We start from the raw sequence: 19561 nt of genomic DNA, 5'->3' as shown, positions 1-19561 counted from the left end.
TCATATAATCATATGACAAAATAAAAACAGCAATTGTCGAATCCTAAAAGGTTTTGTATATCTGTAGAAATGCCTATTTATACCTCATTTCCATGTCAACGGTGTGGATTTTAAAAAAATTATATAGCCATATCACAAAATAAAAACAGCAATTGTCGAATCCTAAAAGGTTTTGTATTTCTGTAGAGTACAAAAGCGAGGGTAAGCTGCCAGCCAACGCTAATAGTAAATGATACACAGATTAATTGATGTCTACATAGCCTAAACACGCATTCAAACCGAACTTAACGATTAAGAGGTATAATTACAAATGTCTATACAACATGGCGATTAAACTAACAATGAACGATGCGATTTAGGATAATTTTAGCTAAATTAAAGGCCTATAACCGGTACAATTTATATTAAGAACCAAGCAACTCCATATCAAATGGGTACTAAACTGCGGCGCTGGGTGATAGTCAGTTGTGGGTGCCACATGTCTAGGATGAGCACTAGGCGGGGTTGGCTTCCATTGTGCCACACCTCGTGCTCAAAGCTGTCGTCGAATATGAAAAGTTCCCCCTCACGCCACGTTCTAAAACAGAATAGAGAATACATTAATAAAAGATATCTATAGTATATACATTTTTCTCACCTTTCCTGCTCTGCCACGCGAATTGAAGTTTTTTCCGGTTCTGGAGCTAATAGCGTGAGGTGTGCCCTTAAGCGACAATTCGTTGGCCCACAATGCGGCCACACATGTGTTCCTGCCTGCATAACACTGAACTTCACTTGACCCCGACGACAGCCGCTGGATTCGGGAAATTCCTGCAACAGGCTACAGGTAATAGGTGCCCTTTGACAATTGTCCTTCACCCGACGTCCTTGTGTATATAGCTCATATTGCTGCCAAACCCCTTTGTCCCGCAGCTGTTCTGCCTCATCTTCGAAGAATCCACTTCTGCCAAGCAAGGCGAGTCCCTCATCGCGAATTGCGCGCCAATTGAGTTTCAGTTTCGCCAATTGCCTTTCATAGCCAATTTCTTTAGGCTGCCAAAAAGGTTGAGCTTTTAGTCTGGGCTCATTGTACAGCGAACGCTGATAGAGACTATCGAAGAATCCTTTGGCAACACCTTTCCTATACACTTCTAGAGATTCTGAGTTCTTAGATAGGCGCTGCAAGGTCTCACCCAGTGATAAATAGAAAAACGCCTCTTGGGTACCTTCTTCCTGAGATTCCACAGCATATTTGAGATAGGGAAGAGCTTTGTTGTAATCTCCATGGAGCTGCCTGAGAGCCAATCCATAGTGAAGTTGTGCCACTGCATTGTCTGGCCAAAGTTTTAGGGTTTCCACTGCCACCTTTTCAACCTGCTGAAGACTAAGAGACAATCATAAAGTAATTGTAGGTCTAAGTAGCCTGCCTCACCTACTTGTTGACCATGAGATAGGTGAGTGAGAGTTGGTTACGCAGCCGGGGATCCTTAGGCAAACGCTCGATTAGCAGCTCGTGAATCATCGTTGCCTGTCGATGGGAACCTAAGAAGCGATAACTAATGATAAAACCAGGAGAGGTTAAGTAATCCTTTTACTAACCCAAAAATCTTAAATTTTCAATACAACTTTCGCCTGCGGTCGTGAACTCCTTATCGTTGATGACTAGTTCACCAAAAGCCAAATATCTTTTGTAAGCATCGATGGCCTCCCACAGGCGCTGATTGCTGAGTTCCTTCTTGGAAATGAGTTCCAGGACTCGAGCCTTTCCCAAATGAGCCAATGGCTCGTCGGCGAAGTTGGTGGTGAGCGTGTTAAAGGATCGTAGGGCTTGGGCATAGTTCTTTGGGTGGATATTAGTTCGCGATTCGTCAGCCAAAACACAAAAAGGGGTTAGACAAAGTACAAGAAACATGCAATTAGTATTAAATCATTCTCTCAATAAATGAAACGCAATTGCCAGGGGTTTCAAGGATGAGCCCGCGACCAAAGATTCCTGCAGTGGGTGTGTATTGTTTGAAGGAACTGGCCATGAGTTCATCCTAATTAAATAATCCTCTGGAAAGTACGTTTATACAAATATAAAATTAATGTTAAATCCTATGACTTGATTAATTATTCTTTGATTTTCTTACATGACTAAACAGTTATAAGATCTAATGAACTTGACAAGCAAAACATAAACTAAAGCTTTGAAATGAGTAATGTTTTTGTGATTTTCTTTAGTGATTGTTGAGCTAGAGATATACCGGAGATATGTCAAAGTTCCAGTGGTTAATCCTGGTAAAAGGTACAATCGATGATGTCACATACCTCCCTAATCATCTCCTGGTTGGCCTTGCGCAACTCCTGCTCGAAAGGATCCTCTTTCTCTGTGGGAGAAGCAGGTGCAGCTTCTTTCGGCTTTATTTCTATTTGGGATTAAGGATTTCGATTAGAACATAATTTTACAAAAAACATAGGAATGCAATTTTGAACGGTTAAGGCCTAGAGAGCTCCACCTTGCGTTAGGTGATACTTTGTTTTCTACAGCTAACACTTACGATCTGTTATGTAAAGCGATCGGATTGTCGTGTGTCTTAAAGTAGTGTTGGGCCTATGATAGCGATAATTTAAGTGATCAATCGAAAGTGTGTCGGATGGAGTATGGAGTCGGGTGGTCATCGACAGACTTGGTGATTTGTGCGTTTAGTAATTACGTGTCCAGCTGGGGTCGTCGGAGTCTGGATCACTCTCGAACTCCTTGACAGGCAGGCGGCCATACTTGGCCTCAAGCCGGTTCATCAAATCGGCGTCGTCGACATCAGAGATTTCGTCCTCCTCGTCGGTAATATCCTCATCGGAATCCTCATCATGCTCGTAGTCCTCAATGGCTCCGTCCTCGTACTCCACATAGGTGATATCGCTTGAACCGGCCGGCTGCCCTGTATCCTTATCGTTCCGATTTTCGTTGGATTTAGTTTCTTTTGCAGGCTCCTGGGCAAACTTGTACATAGAGCTTAGTTGTTCAAAAGTCTCGGGTATGTAACTAGCCATGGAGGCCACATTATCGTTGCTATCGTGTCGAACTTCTTCCTCATTCTCCTCGATGTCACTCATCTCCACCTCTATTTCCTCTTCGATTTCGATTTCCTCCTCGGAGTATTCTTTTTTAGACAATGGGATATGCTTAAGTTAAAACTCTGGACTTAGCCAGACTTATCAAATAGAATCGGCTTCCAAATCATTTGTCATTCAAATGATTTGGAAGCAACTTCGGCTAGCCGAAGTTTTGTATTAATAATTCATATCGCCAACCATCGTCTAGTAGGGGCAACTCCTCCACATCGTCCGGTATGTGATCTTCGGCCGTGGCAATCGTCAATCTTCGCCTCATTATAGTCTCTTGGGCGGGCTCATCCTCAGCTATGCATTCACCACAGAAGATTCGAACGTTATTCGAGTTAAGGGATTATTAATCGAGCAAGAACAAAGCCATTCAACAATTTCCGTACATACATACATTTGTGGAATAAGTTAAACAAAGCTGTGACTACAATCAGATTCAAAAATAATAATAATAAATCATAATCAAAATAAGCTATGTGAAGAAAGTGCAAAAAATAATCAGGGCTCATGGGTTCTCGGATTTGAGAGAGAGAAACCAGATCCCAGAGGTTTGTTTTAGTTCTGTTAATACATAGAGAATTTATCACGAAACATAGATATCATTTTTTTGATTTTGTACCAATCGCTTGGTGGGTTAGAATGGAAGGCGGCGCTTAGTAATGATTACTCAATAGATTCCCCAGAGCAAGGTTTATTAGCATAACATCTGGCGTGCGTGGCGGATATAGATAGAGATCAAGAGCATAGAGCGGAATACAAAGAGCGGAGATTCGGGGAGCAGATCAGCATTGAAGACTCACTTGTATTTGGACTTTTCCTTATCAATACAAGGCGTGAAACTAAGGCAAGTGCAACGCCAACGCCAAATTTAACGGCAACTGTAAATGAGTCAGGTTTTAGTATCAGAAAACAAACGAATGTCTTTTGCACTTTCTTGTACAATTTCGTTTTCTGTGTTCTTGGTTTTGTAGGTGTTCTTTTGGTAAGGTGGAGCAATTTTTGTCTGTCAGTTCTTAAGGTTCTAGGCCTGCGAGATCCGTTAACCGTTCAATGTTTCATTCCCTCCATACTTACGTGATGCCAACCAAGAGGAGCCCTCTTCTTTGGGCACCTCCTCATCATCCTGGTCATGATCCTGCTCTTGGCTATCTACGTCTTTCGTTGGCTCCACATCATCATTATTAAACTGCTGGTCGAGGGACTCAAAATCATCTTCGTCCTCGTCATCTGCATCTTTATTGTCCTGTTCTTGTTTCTCATCGTCATCATCATCTTTTTCATCTGAGGCGGGCGTACTTTGAGCTACAGATTTTGTTTTTTGGGGTTCAACAGAGTCTTCTACCTCCTGCTCTTTTTCGTCTTCGTCATCGTCATCCTGCTGTAAAAATAAAAATAAATTAAACTGACATGGTTAAGATTTTCTAATCTATACGCTTTACCTCATCAGCTTCTGACGGTGGGGCCTCAGTGGATTCCACTACATCATCATCTTCATCAGCTGCAGCTTCTTCATCTTCCTCGTCTTCAGCTTCGTATTCAGCAGTGGCTTCCGCAGTGGCTTCTGTGGTTGCTTCAACAGTGGCCTCCACAGTTCCTTCCTCCTCGTTATCCTCATCCTCTTCTTCGTCTGCATCTTCCGCGGTTATATTCTCTCCCGCATTGTTCTCCTCATCTTCGTCTTCTTCATCATCATCATCTGCCTCGGGTTCCTCCTCCTGAGTTGGCTCTTCCTCTTCTTCTAATTCTTCTTCCAATTCCTCTGACAGGGGTTCTTCTTCCTCTTCATGATCATCATGGTCATCGTGTTCATCATGCTCATCAGGATCATCTAAAGCCTCTTCCGAGTGTTCGTGTACGTCATGAGCATCATGCTCATCCCGATGTTCATCAACCCATCCATCGAAGACTTTTGAAAATCGTGACTCCGATAATGGAGTGTCCACTAAAGAAACACATATTTAGTACGATCTTTACTTTTTAGATTTCTAAATCTTACGATCTTCCAGCCCACGGTTCTCCATAATGATTAGACCCACTAAACCAAGTAGCACGGCCATTAGAGCGAAGAATATGATCTTGGCACACCAATGACCCCCGGTTCCATGCTCGTGGTGCACGTGCAGGTGGAGGTCTTCGTTTCCCATCTTTGTAATGTGAACGCCGTGCGAAGATTCGTCGTCATCTGAGATCCGGCAATTGCATGATATGAATAATAAACACATGTGATTACAAACAGTTTAATTGAATACACCTTCAGGCGATTTTCATGGATTTAGTAATTGTGCGAGACACTAAATTAGTTTAGCAAAACATTAGTGGGGTTTGGATGTTGGGAAAACACAGGGGCAGGGGGATGACATTAGTCTACCTTGAAAGCTGGATTGGCGCAGAACTGTAACATCGCCCTCGGATTTGCGATCATCTAGACAAAAAATTAGTTACAATGAGACAACGTACCGGCATTACAAAAGTGATAAGACGGCGAAGGGGGTTTGTTTATGCCTAAATATGCGCAACGATAAACAAAGAAGCCGCCAGTCATGCTCTTGGGCAGATGGCCAAGTGAAAATAAATGGCTTTACATATAACCATTGCTACTTATTCGGTGCCGTGGGTGTAATGGCCCCAGAATCTTTACGGAAGACATCATCTCGTTTCTAGATCTCCGTTGCATTGGAATTAATTTGCCGCCGAGGTGACTTCTCTCGAGGTGAGTTCTCCATTCGCCACCGATGAGAGAGATAAGCGGAGAAAAATATCGAGAGAGAGAGAGAGAGAGTAAGAAAGATAAGAGGATATCCCCAGGGACAACAAACATCTGTGTATATCGTTTGCCTCGGAAAAAGATAAATAAATCAAAGAAAATCACTCTCTTCTTATATTCGCATTTTGCTCCCTTCTGTAGGCCCCGATCGGAAAATCCACTTCTTGGTCCCCCGCACACGTCATGCACATATATTTTTCCTGCTCGATCGGCACACGCATAGCGACAGAAAACAGGCGAGATGTATAATTTTATATAATAGGGCAAAGTTATTTTTAAAGGCACTCGACAATATTATTATGCTAATAAAAGAAATGGACTGCTTGCTACGCGGCGGCGGCGACGAAAAACAGAACGATTTTTACCCCAAGTAACGGTCAACGAAAAATTTTGAGTAACGGTATCCAAAGAAGGACTTACCGCGTTTTCGGCGCTTATCCTTTCGCTTTCGCGGCTGCACATCGCCCGACATTTTGCTCGGAAGGCACTAAATGTATGCCAATTCGATGGAGAGCGTTTGTTTTTCCTTTTCGAGTGGACCGAGCAAAAGGGAGATCTGGATCGTCGAACAGCACGTTACTAAATGCGAATACCGCTCGCGCCGTAGGAAAATTATTTATAAAGTGAGTGGAGTTGCCAGATCTGGTGGAAAATATGACAGCTAAATATGACAGTTCTACCAATGATACTAAGTATCGCGTTGCAAATCTGAGATGATATATATGAGGAGTGGCCAATGGTTTCATGCAATAATTAAACTAGTTAAATATATTTTCTAAATAAAAGTACCTCAGCACATTTATTTATATCCGTTAAATATAAAATTACATATGTATGTATTCATGCGCATTGTGAAATTGATTTTCGTGTTCGTGACTTATAGAGACGTTGATCACGTTCTCATCACTAAGAGAACCAACCCCGAAGACGAAAAAAACAAGAAAATAATACACAATTGGCGACGGTGGTGAAGAGGTTCTCCGAGTGATCCGATTGAACGGGACTAGGAGGGACTCGGACTAAATCCGTGAGGTCAGCGGGAGTTATGGCCGGTGACATGTCCATCGGCTGTGCGGCCCTGAAGCGATCCAGCAAGCTGAGGTCCTGCACCAGTGCCGCCGACACAGACTCGATGCGGGTGCCTAACGACCACAGGGACAACGGAAGTCTAGTCAAACCGCCTCCGGTGCCGCCCCAAAATATGCGGGGCGGTCTGCGTGTCTACAAGATCGTCATCCTCGGTGATGGAGGCGTGGGAAAGTCAGGTGAGTTTTTTTGTTGACTGGAATACTCAAAGAAAGTGCCGAGTTATCACTGCGCACTTTGATTGTAGCTGCGAAAAATCAATAAATTATCTCAATTTCTTTTACGCTTTGTTTTGGCACCGCCACCCAAACACCACCCACCGCCCCCTGAAAACGACGACGAAACCCGAACAGCTGTCACCCTTCAGTTCGTGAGCCACAGTTTCCTGGACTACCACGACCCCACAATTGGTGAGTAAGGCGCAAGGCGTCTAAGGAAAAGCTCTCAACCCCCTCTAAATGTATACCGGTTTTTCTGCCGCAGAGGACTCCTACCAGCAACAGGCGGTCATCGACAATGAGGCCGCCTTGCTCGACATCCTTGACACCGCCGGCCAGGTGGAGTTCACGGCCATGCGGGACCAATACATGCGTTGCGGTGAAGGTTTCATCATCTGCTACTCGGTTACCGACCGCCACAGCTTTCAGGAGGCATCCGAGTATAGAAAACTAATAACCCGTGTTCGTCTCTCTGAGGACATTCCGCTTGTTCTGATCGCCAACAAGGTCGACCTAGAGTCGCAGCGACGCGTAACCACCGAGGAAGGCAAGAATTTGGCCAACCAGTTCGGATGTCCCTTTTTTGAGACATCGGCTGCACTGCGTCATTACATAGACGAGGCGTTCTACACATTGGTCCGCGAAATTCGGCGCAAGGAGATGCAGAAGGCACTGGGCACGGACTCCAATTCGGAGAAGATCCACACGGGGCGACGTAGTCGCTGGTGGCGCATCCGTTCCATCTTTGCTTTGGTGTTCCGGCGCAGGCGTAACCTCAACTAGGCCAGTATGCGGATTTCTTTAAACGAGTGCAATATTAACCACACATACGAGTAACTTTTGTTCGCTATACATTGGATATAGCTTATGCCCATCAGATACAACATACAACAGAGAGAGAATTTACCGATCGGGGAGGAAAACTAATTGTTATGGCCACAGTGGTTTATTTATTATTTGTTACAAAAACTATTTAAAGTACTTGTTGTTGTGGGCCAGAAGGGATAGCGCGGCGGTAGATGAGCGATAGAGTATATCAATACGTTTAAGCACCGATCCAAAAGATACATATTAACAATGCACGTACATATGTTTATGTAGTAAATATTACTAAAAACGTTGATTCCTAGACGAGAGCGATTAAGCAAGAGTGGCAATTGGCATAAGCTCAAAAGCATTTAAATTCAGCAAGATCGATAACTCTGAATCCTAGCCAGGAGAATAAACCCAAATGCCAATTGCCAAGGCGAGAAGAGTGGAGTAAGGGAAGATTTTTAAACTTATGTATGTATGTATTAACCCAGAAGACACGCACATGACATACGACACAAGCAACACATTTAACTAATCGAATAAATGTTGAATTTAATGTATACTAATATTATAAATCGATCGATCGACCTAAGTATGTAAAACGCGGGAACATAATGAGAACGTGCGTTTGTTCAAAATCAAAGCCCAAAATTAATAACGATAATTGATCATTTAAGCCCGCGACAGCCGATGCATTTGTTGTTTAAGTTTGAGAAAAGTTTATTGTTTATATTGTTAAGGACACGTGTTACGCCTAAGTTTATTTATTATTAGTTTAACCAATCTGTTGATTACTTTTTACACAAACAAACAGACATCACGCTCTCTAAGCATTCACCATGAGTTCCTCTCATCAATGTTAACTGCATTATCAGAAATACAGAAATACTAACACGGCTTTAATTACTCTGTTTGTTACATGATCCCCAACCAGTTGAACGAACTATAATAATTACTAATAATTAATTGTTATTGCGAATCCTTTCATGTAACCGTTCTAAGAAACCAGATCGACTAACGAAAATAACAGCTAAACGAAAACGAGTAATCAAATGCGGGTAGAAATATAAAATGGAAAGCTTTCGCCAAGAGTTAAGCGTTTAACAAAAAGTAAGTTTTAAGAGAAAAGTCTTTGGGAACTACATATATGTATGTTCAATGCATTCTGTCGTGTCCATGTCGTTTCGAAAACGACATACCTGTTCGGATATAATATTGAATTGTAATACCTAATCGAAAGAAAACCAAAACATTTTGATTCGTAATGTTATGTACATTTTAAATGTAAAAAAAATAATATACAAAAGCACAAAATAAACAAAAACAAACCCCTCAATAAAGATTTTTTTAACCCCCGTTAAAGTTCCGAGTTTTGATTCCAGGGGGTTAACGCATAGAACACTGTCATTTTGATGTCTTTCAGCAACCCAGAATTAGCATTTTGGTTTTAAACATTCCATTAGTAATTTAATTAAAACCCGTCCAAATAAAACAGCTAGTTAAACCAAGAGTAGATCAAATGTACTGTTTATTCATAAGTATAATATAGTTTGGTTGTATCTGATGCATCTTCGAGTTTTTCAACTTCTGTGTGAGAATTACACGATTGACGGTACAAAATACAAAAAAGAGACATACACATATGTACTGTATAGTATAATTATATGTATATTCGTATTTTATAAAATCATAAAATACTCTTCATATAGTTTGGTTGTTTTGTAGTATCTTTTTTTTATGTTTTCCACTCGTTTTAATGCAAAGTACAAATATTAAAAACTCGCTTAATGCGCTCGAAATAGTTGTTTCACTTCATCAAAAATTTCTCCCTTTTAACTTCTCCCACGCGAAAACTGAATGCATCTCATTTGTGGCTTACGTTTAGTTAAATAAACATTTATCGTTTTTTTCTTGTTTTGTGTTTAGTTCGGTTCTTGTAATGTAGTTTCACTTGCATCTTCTATTGGCGGTCTGGTCTCTCTGTATCTGATAGATTTAAAGGGAACATAACTTTTCATCTCCTTGTCGCCTACGCCTTCCTTGGACCCCGGGGTCCAACAACTGATTCTGATTCCACTTATCCACCTGCCTCACTCACCCTCACATACGACACAATCTCATTCGGCCACAGCCGGCTTAACTTGACAACACAGATCACGAAAATAAAGTAATAACAACATACATCAAGGAGGGTTGGACAGAAACGGACACAACTTGACTATGTTTACATATATCGATATATATTTGCTTGCAGTGACTGACTGATCGATCTGCTCTGCCCTAGGGTTACAAATAATAATGCCATAGTTATTACTGTTTACTTCGGTTTATAACTACACTAGACTGTATATAAAATCAAATCCGCATTTGACATTCTACTTGATGCTGCCTTCCCTTCTTCCGCTGCTCCCTCCTTCGATCTTGTAGCTCAAGCTCTGTTTCTGCTCATGTTGTTGCTGTTGGGTGGTGCAGCTTCGTGTATCCGATGTTCTGGTTGTTCTTGTTGTTGTTGAGTGGTTGTTCAGCTCGTTATTGTTGTAAAAGGTGTGTATGTGTTTGTGTGTGTATGTGTATGCTGTTGTTGTTGTTGCTGTGTGTGTGGTAAAGATTTTCATGTTGTTGATTTGCTCTTTTAGAGCAAAAGGCATCTGGTCTTCTTCCTCTTTTTGACTTGCAGCGCGGCCCTAGTTGCCGTCTCGAAAACATCTCTCACACCCTCCTTGGACTTGGCCGAACATTCCAAATAGGCAAAGGCATTAATCTTCTCGGCCATGGCGCGACCCTCTTGCGGCTTCACCGGCTCCTGCTTCATTTTTGCTAGATCCTGTAAAACGATTGATTTTTATATCTTATAGTTCAATGTGTCATCGGTGCGTATACTTACCCGAATTGTGTTTGGATCATTTCGCAAATCTTTCTTATTTCCTACCAAAATGATTGGAACATTTGGACAAAAGTGCTTGACCTGCAAAGATTTGATTGAATTAGTTATTGTTTTACTATAAATATATAATAAAATTGTTTAAATCTATTAACATGATCTTCTATTCATCAGATTTCCAAAAGCTACTTGGTAGAACTGCAAAAACTCAAAAGCAAATCTCCTTAATAAATAATACAAAATTATGTTTTTGTTATATGTGTTCTAACGCTACTATTAAGATATAATTAGAATTTCGAAAGACTTTTATTGAGCGTTCAATTAAGTGAAGAAGAACTTTTAAGAATTTCAGTCGTACACCCTTTTAAGGGAAATGAAAAAAATATGTTACTTAGTAAATAGTCATCACTAATTACTATACACTTGAATTTAATTAGTCATAGTAACTTTGAGATATAGAATTGGGATTCACAATTTTTTTGGAAATAACATATGTAGTTTATAAAACATTTTAATAAATTATATACATTTCATTGTATAATAAAAAAAAATATTCAGTTTGCCGATAAGATTATTGGTGAAATGTGTTTTTTATATTAAATAAATTCTACATTTGATTAATTAAACTCCTCTGCATGAGTTTTTTAGAACACTTACATTTCTGAACTGCTAGGAACAAAAGTGGTTTTGCTATCTACAGTAGTACTCACCTCTGGGGTCCATTTTTCAGGAATATTTTCTAGCGAATCGGGTGAATCCACTGAGAAACACATCAGTATGACGTCAGTGTCGGGATAGCTCAGCGGTCGTAGTCTGTCGTAGTCCTCCTGCCCGGCCGTATCCCACAGGGCCAGCTCCACCTGAAAATTGAATGGGAATTATGAATTGGGATTTGCAATTGCAATTGTGACATCATGGGGTTATAGATTAGACCCTTTGGGGTTTCGGGGATGGGAAGTATGAGTTGGGAGACGAGACAAATTCGAGTTGAAGATAGCGAGAGTACGAGACTGTGTGCGAGCAAAGGAACTTGACGGAAATGCCAAACGAATTAATCACATCGAAGCGAGGCGAAGTAGAATGACGTGAACTTGTGTATGTAAACGCTATCCAAACAGAAATACAAACAGAAACCGCCATATTGCGCAGCAAAAGGCAAACACAATGTTTATTTCGAAAAAGCGCCAGAAAATATTGGGGATCTGAGAAATGGAAATATATAACCAAATCATGACTTAATGCCCCTTGGAAATCGCACATTACATTTGTGCGAGCAACTGAGAGAGCTATAGTGCCCCAAAAAGAGAGTACAGGTGAGCAGGGAGAGAGGAGAGAGTCAGCAAGCGAAAGAGAGTGAGAGCGGGGGGCGGCGCAACGCATTAAACTGTATGTGCGCAACGGACTTGTATAAGACAAATACAAAATAAAAGAAAAGAAACCGAGCGGAAGGAAGGGAGCAGCACTGCTAGTATTAGTATTGCTGCCAACTCTCTGTTTAGTTTGTGTGTGTTTGTAAATGTGTTCAAGTGTGGGGGAAATGTGGCCAAGTGTGACTTAATCACTGCTATCAAAAGTTTGGATTCAGATTCTTCCGAATAATCCAAATTGGCAATTTTTCTCGGTTAATGATCTAGCTTTTCCAGATACCTTTTTGTTTATTTGTGCCTGTTGTGGGCATATCAGGCGATATATTGACTCATTTTTTTTACAAGGGAATAAAAGGAAAGACGACGACTATGGTGATTTTATTTTCTAGGTGTGGGTGAAGTTGTGGGTGGCACAAACAAGAGAACAATAAACACACACCCATTGGGGAACACAAATACGAACGCAGACAGAAAGTGTAAGGAGGATACGCGCACTTGAAAAACGGAATGAATTGAATGCACACACGAATTATAAAACGAGATCAGATGATTATCACTTGGGTTGGAAGATTTTCAAGGGTGGGGTTATCAGGGGGGCAGTACGGTGAGACGGATGTGTTTTTACCATGCTGGCTGTAGGGGGCTGTTTAGTTGGGCGGAATAAATGCTTACCTGTTTGCCGTCCACCTCAATGTCGGCCACATAATTCTCAAATACGGTGGGCACATAGACCTCGGGGAACTGATCTTTGCTGAAGACAATCAGAAGGCAAGTTTTACCGCAGGCACCGTCGCCGACAATTACCAATTTCTTGCGAATCGTCGTCATTGGAAGTTCTGCAAAAGGCAAATTCAAATTTGAAGAGGATTGCAATTATTGCAGTAGAGTCCCGAGTCCGATTCCCCGGTTCGTTGTTCAGTTCTGTTTAATTTATTCGCGAAAACTGAGCAAACTGTTCACAAAAAATTATCAAAATGAAAAAGCCTCACACAGGCACATTACACTCACACACACACGTACACTCGTACAAATACACGCGCGCTCGCTCTCTTTTTCGATAGCCCTCTCTCGCTCGCACACACACTTAGTCATACTCGCGGCTGGACGGCGATCTAATAGTCAAAAGTGTGAGGTTCTTTCTTTTTTCTTGACCATTGTCCATTGTCCGTTAGCCGAGTTTTCGAGTTTTCCCGTTTTCTCGTTTTTCGCATTCGCATTTTCCTTTTTGGTCGCGTCATAGGGCCGCCCGCTTCTCCACCCCTCTCTCTATCAACGCTCCAGGAAACTCCTCTCCCCGTCCCGCTCTTGCTTTATTCCAAAAACATCTCATCATCCACTCACTGTACGTGTGCCTGTGTATGTGTGTCTGTAGAGTAAGAGTGTGTGCCTCTGGCTGGGCGTGCGTGCATTTGTGTGCGTGCTATGTGGAATTTTTTCACTGCTCTTTCGGCCACTTACAATTTATATTGGTGATTTCACAACACTCAGCACGAATTCGACACTTAATTTGCTTACAAAATGGCACAAATTTGTTGATTCTTATGCGTCTACCGTTTAGCTATATCGTATAAAAGTTAATGCAATTACAAAAATTCGAATTGAACTCGACGATTTTTTCCCATGCAAAATGACGATGAACAATGTTCATCCGTTTCATTTCTCGGTAGCGCGATGAACATTCGATGACCAACCAACGCCTTCAAGCGCAGAGCTGTTATAGCGGTTATCGAGTGGTCATATCGGTGACAGCTCTGAACGTGGTATTTAAATGCCGTGTAATGACTGGTCTCACTACACAGGTGATAATTCTTCTTCTTATACGCGCGGTCGCATGGCCGGGACTTGTGGGTGTAATTTTTGGAGTTTCCACGGAAAATGAAAATAGGGAAATTAAACGAGCAAATGCTGAAAGAAATGCAGTTGAGTTTCAAACTCACCGAACAGCGAGAACTAGCATCTGGTCGTCGAAAGCCGGAGAAATCGTTTCCACCACCTGTGGCTTCTAAACAAAAACTTATTGCAAAGGCTTTCAGTTCTCCCGCAGAGATTTCTGATTCTAAAATGCCTAAAGTTGACTTGGAAATACTCCAAAAATCAAAGGGGAAAAAAAAGAAGGCCCAAAAGAGACCTGTTTCCAGTGAGGAACCTAAACCTGACAGTTCTCCATTCAAAAAGAAGCCAAAAAAGGATCTTACTTCCCCTACAGAAAATCACAAAGATAGGCCCTATTCTGTTCATACTAAAAACTATACAGTACCAATTGTAAAGTTAAGTCCCAATGATTTGGGTACAAAAAAACAAAAAAAAGGTTCTAAACAAATTGGTAAGTTATCTAACTTTTCTACATTAAATGTATATTTATTTTCTTTATATATTTTACAGAATCAGATATAAAACCTAAGAAAGTGAATCCAACTATCAAAACAAATGGATCTAAAGTTGCACAGCTAAAAAAAAACCCCGAAACCAAAAAGGTATTTAGTAAAATCGGAAATAAAAGCCAAAAACAATCGCAACAAAATGGTCAACATGAAATGGATCTAAGCGATGCTGAGGTATATTCAGTGGACGAGTGGGACCAAGGAGAGAAGTATTTCATGGAAAATGGTAAAATATTTCGTTTATTATTTTATATCCTTAAACATTACCTATTTTTCAACAGATTCGGAAAGCGACGAGTTGCAAAAACTAGGCAAGAATTTCTTTAAGCAACCAGTGGTTTTTAAAGATAAATCCAAAGGTAATCAGAGTAATGGACTAGCCTTACCTTCTCCATTTGAAAACATAGAGAACCGCGCACACTTGTTGCAAAGTGATGGCGAGACAGGAACGGTTCGAAAGATTGAGGTCTTTGAGAGTGCGTTGTATGAAAATAAGTTATTTGAGAGTGCGTTGGAAGAAATAGACAGCGATGAACTAGATGATGATTATGAACCACCAGACGACGATGTCGAATCTGAAGAATTTGTCAGCGAAAATTCTGAAAGTGAAAACTCAAGCAGCGAAGATTTTGACAGTGAATATAGCGAAGAATTCGACAGTGATTTTGACAGTGAAGAGAGCGATAGCGAAGCATTCGGTAGCGATTTTTTCGACAGTGATGACCTGGACTCAACTTATGAGCCACCTGATATCGATGGATTTTTTGACGAACAACCTTTGGGAATGCAAAAGGAGCCGCTTATAATAGAAGAAATCTTTGATGACCAACCTGTGGATGAAAACCAGAAAGAACTGGTTAGATATAAACCTAAGGCCAAAGAAACTGAAATAGAGGAAAGCGAAGTGAAAGAGATTGTAGAAAATTCAATTGCTTCACCTTCTGAAGAAATTTCGATAGAATCCAATGAAATTACACTCGAAGAGGCTGAAGCTCCCATAGAGCTTGAAGTGAAAGCTGAGAAATCACCACCTAAAATTGAAACACTCGAAAAGGAACAGGAACCTATTGAACCTATTGATTCCCCATTCTATAGAAATCCACAATTAAATCCCACTGAGCTCAGCGTCTTCGAGAACAGTCTAAAAAGCAACCATGTGCTGGCTGTGATTAAGGAGGACCTTGAACTGTATGGCACACTAGTCCTTACACTGCTGAGTGGGCAGATATCAGTGAATGGTTACAGACCGCGCAGACTAGAGTCACTCACTATTTATTCACTGAAAGGCCTTAATTGGGTGTCAATCCTACCCACAAAGACCAAAAGACCTGCCAAAGATGAGGTGAATTGGGAGGAACTCAATAAGAACTTTTCACGCGCACAGTTAGACAGGATTCAAGGCAGCTTTCAGAGTCAGTCGAATGCGATTGTACTGTTGCAAAGAAATACTGGTGCCCAGCGTCTCGTTGATAACTTTAGCAAGCACATGGCACAGAATGTGTTCCCACTAGTCAACGCTTCCAATCGACCAAATCATCTAAGTGAATCCATGTTACACTGTCTCCTTCAATCGTCCGATCTCAGTCGCACTCTACAGGTGCCACAGGTGTGGAATAAGTTAAAGATACAGCCAGCTAGTCGGATAATTATAGCAGGTGGTAAGGGCGTTGGAAAGTCTAGTTTATTGCGATACCTCATCAATCGAAATCTTGGTCAGTTCCCAGAACTCCTGCTCATCGACTTAGATATTGGCCAGCCCGAAATCTTTGTTCCTCAGACTGTTTCTTGCACACTAATTGGTGAGCCCCTATTAGGACCTGGATTCCTGTTCAACAAGCAACCGGATCATGCTTATGTTGTGGGCCACACCAACATAGTCTTGTGCGCAGAGCAGTATGCTCGAGCTGTCATTCAACTGATCAAAAAAATCAAAGAGGATGCCAAATACGCGAATATTCCATGGCTTATTAATACTATGGGGTATAACAAGGGATTTGGTACCGAACTGATGGCCCTGCTGGTGGATCGCATCCGTCCGACGGACCTTGTACAAATCGCTAGTCCAATTCCGATAAACAACTTCGATTCTCCCCTCGACTGGAACAGTCTGTCGCAGTTGAAACCTATTATCTACAAGGCGGATGAGTTTAGGGTCAAGGAAATACAAAAGTACACCCTCCACAGGTTACTTAGTGCTGCGCCAGTAAAAGAAAAAGGAACCTGGAGCTTGAGCGCCAAGGATATGCGGTACTCCAACCTTTTGGCGCGTCTCAGTTCGTGTCTCACGGGAAATGCCAAAACCCTAACTGACTGCCAGCCGTTAAGGGTGACCCTAGAATCCCTAAAGATCCGTCATCCCACCAGCGAAGATTTCTCACGCGAAGAACTGATCCGCGGCATGGAGGCCAATGTGGTTTATCTGTGTCATCAGGAAGCAGGCCTCCCTCAATGCATGGGAATAGGTTTGTATATATATATATATACAGTGCCGAACTAAATTTTTGGCACAGAAGGCTTCATGAACTTTAGGGCACGATTTCTCCCCTTAAAATTGAGATATTTAAATAAACCAAAATTTATACATATAATGTTATAAAAACATAACACGACAAAGTTTATTTCAACTTTTTACCTTCAATGGTTGATTTTTAAAAATTAAATAACATAAATAAGAGGTGAATTTGGCTGAACAAAATTTTTGGCACACTTATTGAAAAACTTAAAAATAAATGAAAATAACTAAAATTAATACTTTGTGGGTAAGCCATTTTGTTTTATAAAAGGCTTCCAACCGTCTTGGCATCGAAGAAACGAAATTTTGGGTTGTTTCTGCCCCAATATTCTGCCCCTTTTTCTATTAGAGCCACCTTCAGCCGGAGTTTGTTTTTATCGCGCGTTTTTTAACGCACCTGTCCAGCTCCTTCGCACAAATCTTCAATGGGATTGAGGAGGATGCGGCAGAGTATGTTGGACGTTATGTGCGACCCACATACGCACATCATAAGCCGTTTAAGGGAGCTTCTTCTTTGGAAAGCGCAAAACACACCGGACGACCCAAGGCTTTGACCGCCCGGGAACAGGCCCACATTATGAAAATGGTGAAGGTGGACCCAAAAATTTCTTCAACTCAGATCGCAGCAGAAGTTAAAAAAAAGTTTGGAAAATAAATTCATCCAATAACGGTGCAAGGGACCCTGCATCAGGCAAATTATAATAACCGAGTGGCTAGAAGAAAGCCAGTTATATCAAAAGGGAATCAGAAGACGCGATTAGACTATGCGAAAGAATATTTGAAGAAGCCAATTGATTTTTGGAATAATGTAATATTTTCGGATTAAAGCAAAATCAAAATTTTCCAATCTGATGGCGGGCAATGCGTTTGGAGAAAACCGAATACTGAGCTGCAGAAAAATAACCTTCTATCGACGGTGAAACATGGTGGTGGAGGCGTTGTTGTGTGGGGCTGCATGTCCGCTTCAGGGGTCAACGAACTGGAGTTTATAGAAGGCATCATGGACAAAAATATTATTTAGATATTTTAAAAAGAAATTTAAAAGAAAAGTGCCGAAAAGTTGAACTTCCCACCATCATTCCCATTTCAACATGATAATGACCCAAAGCATACGGCTTATGATGTGCGTATGTGGGTCGCACATAACGTCCAACATACTCTGCCGCATCCTCCTCAATCCCATTGAAGATTTGTGCGAAGGAGCTGGACAGGTGCGTTAAAAAACGCGCGATAAAAACAAACTCCGGCTGAAGGTGGCTCTAATAGAAAAAGGGGCAGAATATTGGGGCAGAAACAACCCAAAATTTCGTTTCTTCGATGCCAAGACGGTTGGAAGCCTTTATAAAACAAAATGGCTTACCCACAAAGTATTAATTTTAGTTATTTTCATTTATTTTTAAGTTTTTCAATAAGTGTGCCAAAAATTTTGTTCAGCCAAATTCACCTCTTATTTATGTTATTTAATTTTTAAAAATCAACCATTGAAGGTAAAAAGTTGAAATAAACTTTGTCGTGTTATGTTTTTATAACATTATATGTATAAATTTTGGTTTATTTAAATATCTCAATTTTAAGGGGAGAAATCGTGCCCTAAAGTTCATGAAGCCTTCTGTGCCAAAAATTTAGTTCGGCACTGTATATAGGGCTTTTGTTGTTAAGATATAATTCTTAATCCGTTTAGGAGTGGTTCGAGCCATCGACTACGACCGAAAGGAGCTGTTCGTGGTGCCGGCGATGCCCCTGCAAAGGATGTCCCTGGTGGATTGCCTTACCCTTGGCGGCGAACTGACCCTTCCGCAGGGCTACTTCAGAGATCAGGGCCAGGGAGTTTCTAGCAGTGTGCCCTTCGTGTTCATCCTTGACGACTCGAAATCTTCGAAGAGTATTCAGCAGATCTACCATCGAACACCGGCGTTTCTGGGAGTGCCAGTAAATCAAAGAAACTGAGTTACGTACGGCGTGGTCATTGTAAAAAAAATACTTGTAAATAAAATGAGGTTTATTAAGAAAATGCTAGTGGGACAAAACGTGGCGGCCCTTGAGGATCCTGTTCATCAGCACGCGACGTCCTTCCGGCGTGGACATTCTTGTATTCCAGCCGTGGACATTTATTCTCTTTACTTCCATGGGCTTCGGGAAATGGCAACGAACTTTTGGTTTTAGCACAGCACGATTGAAAACGTGCTTATCCCGCACTATTAAAGTTTGTGCGGTGCTGGCAATCGCCAGGCAGGTCCTGTAAGGCCAGAAATTATTATTAGGTCTCACCATATATAGTGCTAATTTACAATTTATTTACCTTTGGATCATTCCTCGGAGCATGTTAAGTAATTTCCAGTTAATAAGACCGTCCTCAAACAAAATAATAAAATACCTAGTGCCATAACAGCCGGCTAAGGAGACTGGCGTTGCCAGACTAATGTGTTCGAAAATTCGGGGTCGTTATATGCACTAG

General features: G+C 41.3%; 5 protein-coding genes across 16 annotated transcripts; 2 read left to right on the top strand and 3 right to left on the bottom strand.

Annotated features, from left to right (window-relative positions):
• Nucleotides 1–152: 152 nt before the first annotated feature.
• On the bottom strand, nucleotides 153–6442 carry LOC108113098 (aspartyl/asparaginyl beta-hydroxylase). 12 transcript variants are annotated; one of them, XM_017223558.2, is made up of 13 exons: nucleotides 6269–6442; nucleotides 5453–5506; nucleotides 5081–5266; nucleotides 4524–5026; nucleotides 4159–4459; nucleotides 3885–3962; nucleotides 3274–3381; nucleotides 2676–3122; nucleotides 2290–2387; nucleotides 1579–1819; nucleotides 1416–1521; nucleotides 638–1363; nucleotides 153–577 (listed from the first exon to the last, which is right to left on the bottom strand). In XM_017223558.2, the coding sequence occupies exons 1-13, from the start codon at nucleotides 6318–6320 to the stop codon at nucleotides 427–429; spliced, it is 3051 nt and encodes a 1016-aa protein (XP_017079047.1). In that variant the 5' UTR covers nucleotides 6321–6442; the 3' UTR covers nucleotides 153–426. The 12 variants fall into 12 exon arrangements, with proteins under 12 accessions (XP_017079047.1, XP_017079046.1, XP_017079048.1 ...); XM_017223557.2 differs by having other exon boundaries at nucleotides 4159–4462; nucleotides 6269–6441; XM_017223559.2 differs by lacking the exon at nucleotides 5453–5506 and having other exon boundaries at nucleotides 4159–4462; nucleotides 6269–6441.
• Nucleotides 6443–6752: 310 nt separating this feature from the next.
• Nucleotides 6753–8868, top strand: LOC108112813 (GTP-binding protein Rit2). Its single transcript, XM_017223111.2, has 3 exons — nucleotides 6753–7113; nucleotides 7288–7344; nucleotides 7418–8868. The coding sequence occupies exons 1-3, from the start codon at nucleotides 6894–6896 to the stop codon at nucleotides 7933–7935; spliced, it is 795 nt and encodes a 264-aa protein (XP_017078600.1). The 5' UTR covers nucleotides 6753–6893; the 3' UTR covers nucleotides 7936–8868.
• A 596-nt stretch (nucleotides 8869–9464) lies between these two features.
• On the bottom strand, nucleotides 9465–13880 carry LOC108112814 (ras-like GTP-binding protein Rho1). The gene is made up of 5 exons (XM_017223112.2): nucleotides 13672–13880; nucleotides 12886–13049; nucleotides 11557–11706; nucleotides 10850–10930; nucleotides 9465–10789 (listed from the first exon to the last, which is right to left on the bottom strand). Exons 2-5 carry the CDS (start codon nucleotides 13039–13041, stop codon nucleotides 10598–10600), a joined length of 579 nt encoding a protein of 192 aa, XP_017078601.1. The 5' UTR covers nucleotides 13042–13049; nucleotides 13672–13880; the 3' UTR covers nucleotides 9465–10597.
• Nucleotides 13881–13997: 117 nt separating this feature from the next.
• LOC108112812 (polynucleotide 5'-hydroxyl-kinase NOL9) lies at nucleotides 13998–19117 on the top strand. The gene is made up of 4 exons (XM_017223110.2): nucleotides 13998–14536; nucleotides 14596–14820; nucleotides 14876–17056; nucleotides 18788–19117. The coding sequence occupies exons 1-4, from the start codon at nucleotides 14089–14091 to the stop codon at nucleotides 19051–19053; spliced, it is 3120 nt and encodes a 1039-aa protein (XP_017078599.2). The 5' UTR covers nucleotides 13998–14088; the 3' UTR covers nucleotides 19054–19117.
• Nucleotides 19088–19508, bottom strand: LOC108112815 (39S ribosomal protein L34, mitochondrial). Its single transcript, XM_017223113.1, has 2 exons — nucleotides 19406–19508; nucleotides 19088–19342 (listed from the first exon to the last, which is right to left on the bottom strand). Exons 1-2 carry the CDS (start codon nucleotides 19426–19428, stop codon nucleotides 19120–19122), a joined length of 246 nt encoding a protein of 81 aa, XP_017078602.1. The 5' UTR covers nucleotides 19429–19508; the 3' UTR covers nucleotides 19088–19119.
• Between the last annotated feature and the right edge of the window lie 53 nt (nucleotides 19509–19561).

This window comes from Drosophila eugracilis, unplaced genomic scaffold, assembly GCF_018153835.1.
Source record: "Drosophila eugracilis isolate 14026-0451.02 unplaced genomic scaffold, ASM1815383v1 contig_90, whole genome shotgun sequence".
NCBI lineage: Eukaryota > Metazoa > Arthropoda > Insecta > Diptera > Drosophilidae > Drosophila > Drosophila eugracilis.
This window is presented reverse-complemented; position numbering and strand designations above follow the sequence as displayed.

Excerpts from the sequence above, each read along its gene's own strand:
- LOC108113098 (XM_017223557.2), bottom strand. The coding sequence starts at position 6,320 with ATGTCGGGCGATGTGCAGCCGCGAAAGCGAAAGGATAAGCGCCGAAAA. Across the intron at positions 5,267-5,452 it reads GCGCCAATCCAGCTTTCAAG|ATGACGACGAATCTTCGCAC; the intron begins GTAGACTAATGT and ends GCCGGATCTCAG. Across the intron at positions 1,364-1,415 it reads ACCTATCTCATGGTCAACAA|TCTTCAGCAGGTTGAAAAGG; the intron begins GTAGGTGAGGCA and ends ATTGTCTCTTAG.
- LOC108112813 (XM_017223111.2), top strand. The coding sequence starts at position 6,894 with ATGGCCGGTGACATGTCCATCGGCTGTGCGGCCCTGAAGCGATCCAGC. Across the intron at positions 7,114-7,287 it reads TGGAGGCGTGGGAAAGTCAG|CTGTCACCCTTCAGTTCGTG; the intron begins GTGAGTTTTTTT and ends AAACCCGAACAG. Across the intron at positions 7,345-7,417 it reads CTACCACGACCCCACAATTG|AGGACTCCTACCAGCAACAG; the intron begins GTGAGTAAGGCG and ends TTTCTGCCGCAG.
- LOC108112814 (XM_017223112.2), bottom strand. The coding sequence starts at position 13,041 with ATGACGACGATTCGCAAGAAATTGGTAATTGTCGGCGACGGTGCCTGC. Across the intron at positions 11,707-12,885 it reads TTGAGGTGGACGGCAAACAG|GTGGAGCTGGCCCTGTGGGA; the intron begins GTAAGCATTTAT and ends TTCAATTTTCAG. Across the intron at positions 10,790-10,849 it reads ATGATCCAAACACAATTCGG|GATCTAGCAAAAATGAAGCA; the intron begins GTAAGTATACGC and ends ATCGTTTTACAG.
- LOC108112812 (XM_017223110.2), top strand. The coding sequence starts at position 14,089 with ATGAAAATAGGGAAATTAAACGAGCAAATGCTGAAAGAAATGCAGTTG. Across the intron at positions 14,821-14,875 it reads GAAGTATTTCATGGAAAATG|ATTCGGAAAGCGACGAGTTG; the intron begins GTAAAATATTTC and ends ATTTTTCAACAG. Across the intron at positions 17,057-18,787 it reads CCCTCAATGCATGGGAATAG|GAGTGGTTCGAGCCATCGAC; the intron begins GTTTGTATATAT and ends TAATCCGTTTAG.
- LOC108112815 (XM_017223113.1), bottom strand. The coding sequence starts at position 19,428 with ATGCTCCGAGGAATGATCCAAAG. Across the intron at positions 19,343-19,405 it reads CTCCGAGGAATGATCCAAAG|GACCTGCCTGGCGATTGCCA; the intron begins GTAAATAAATTG and ends CTGGCCTTACAG.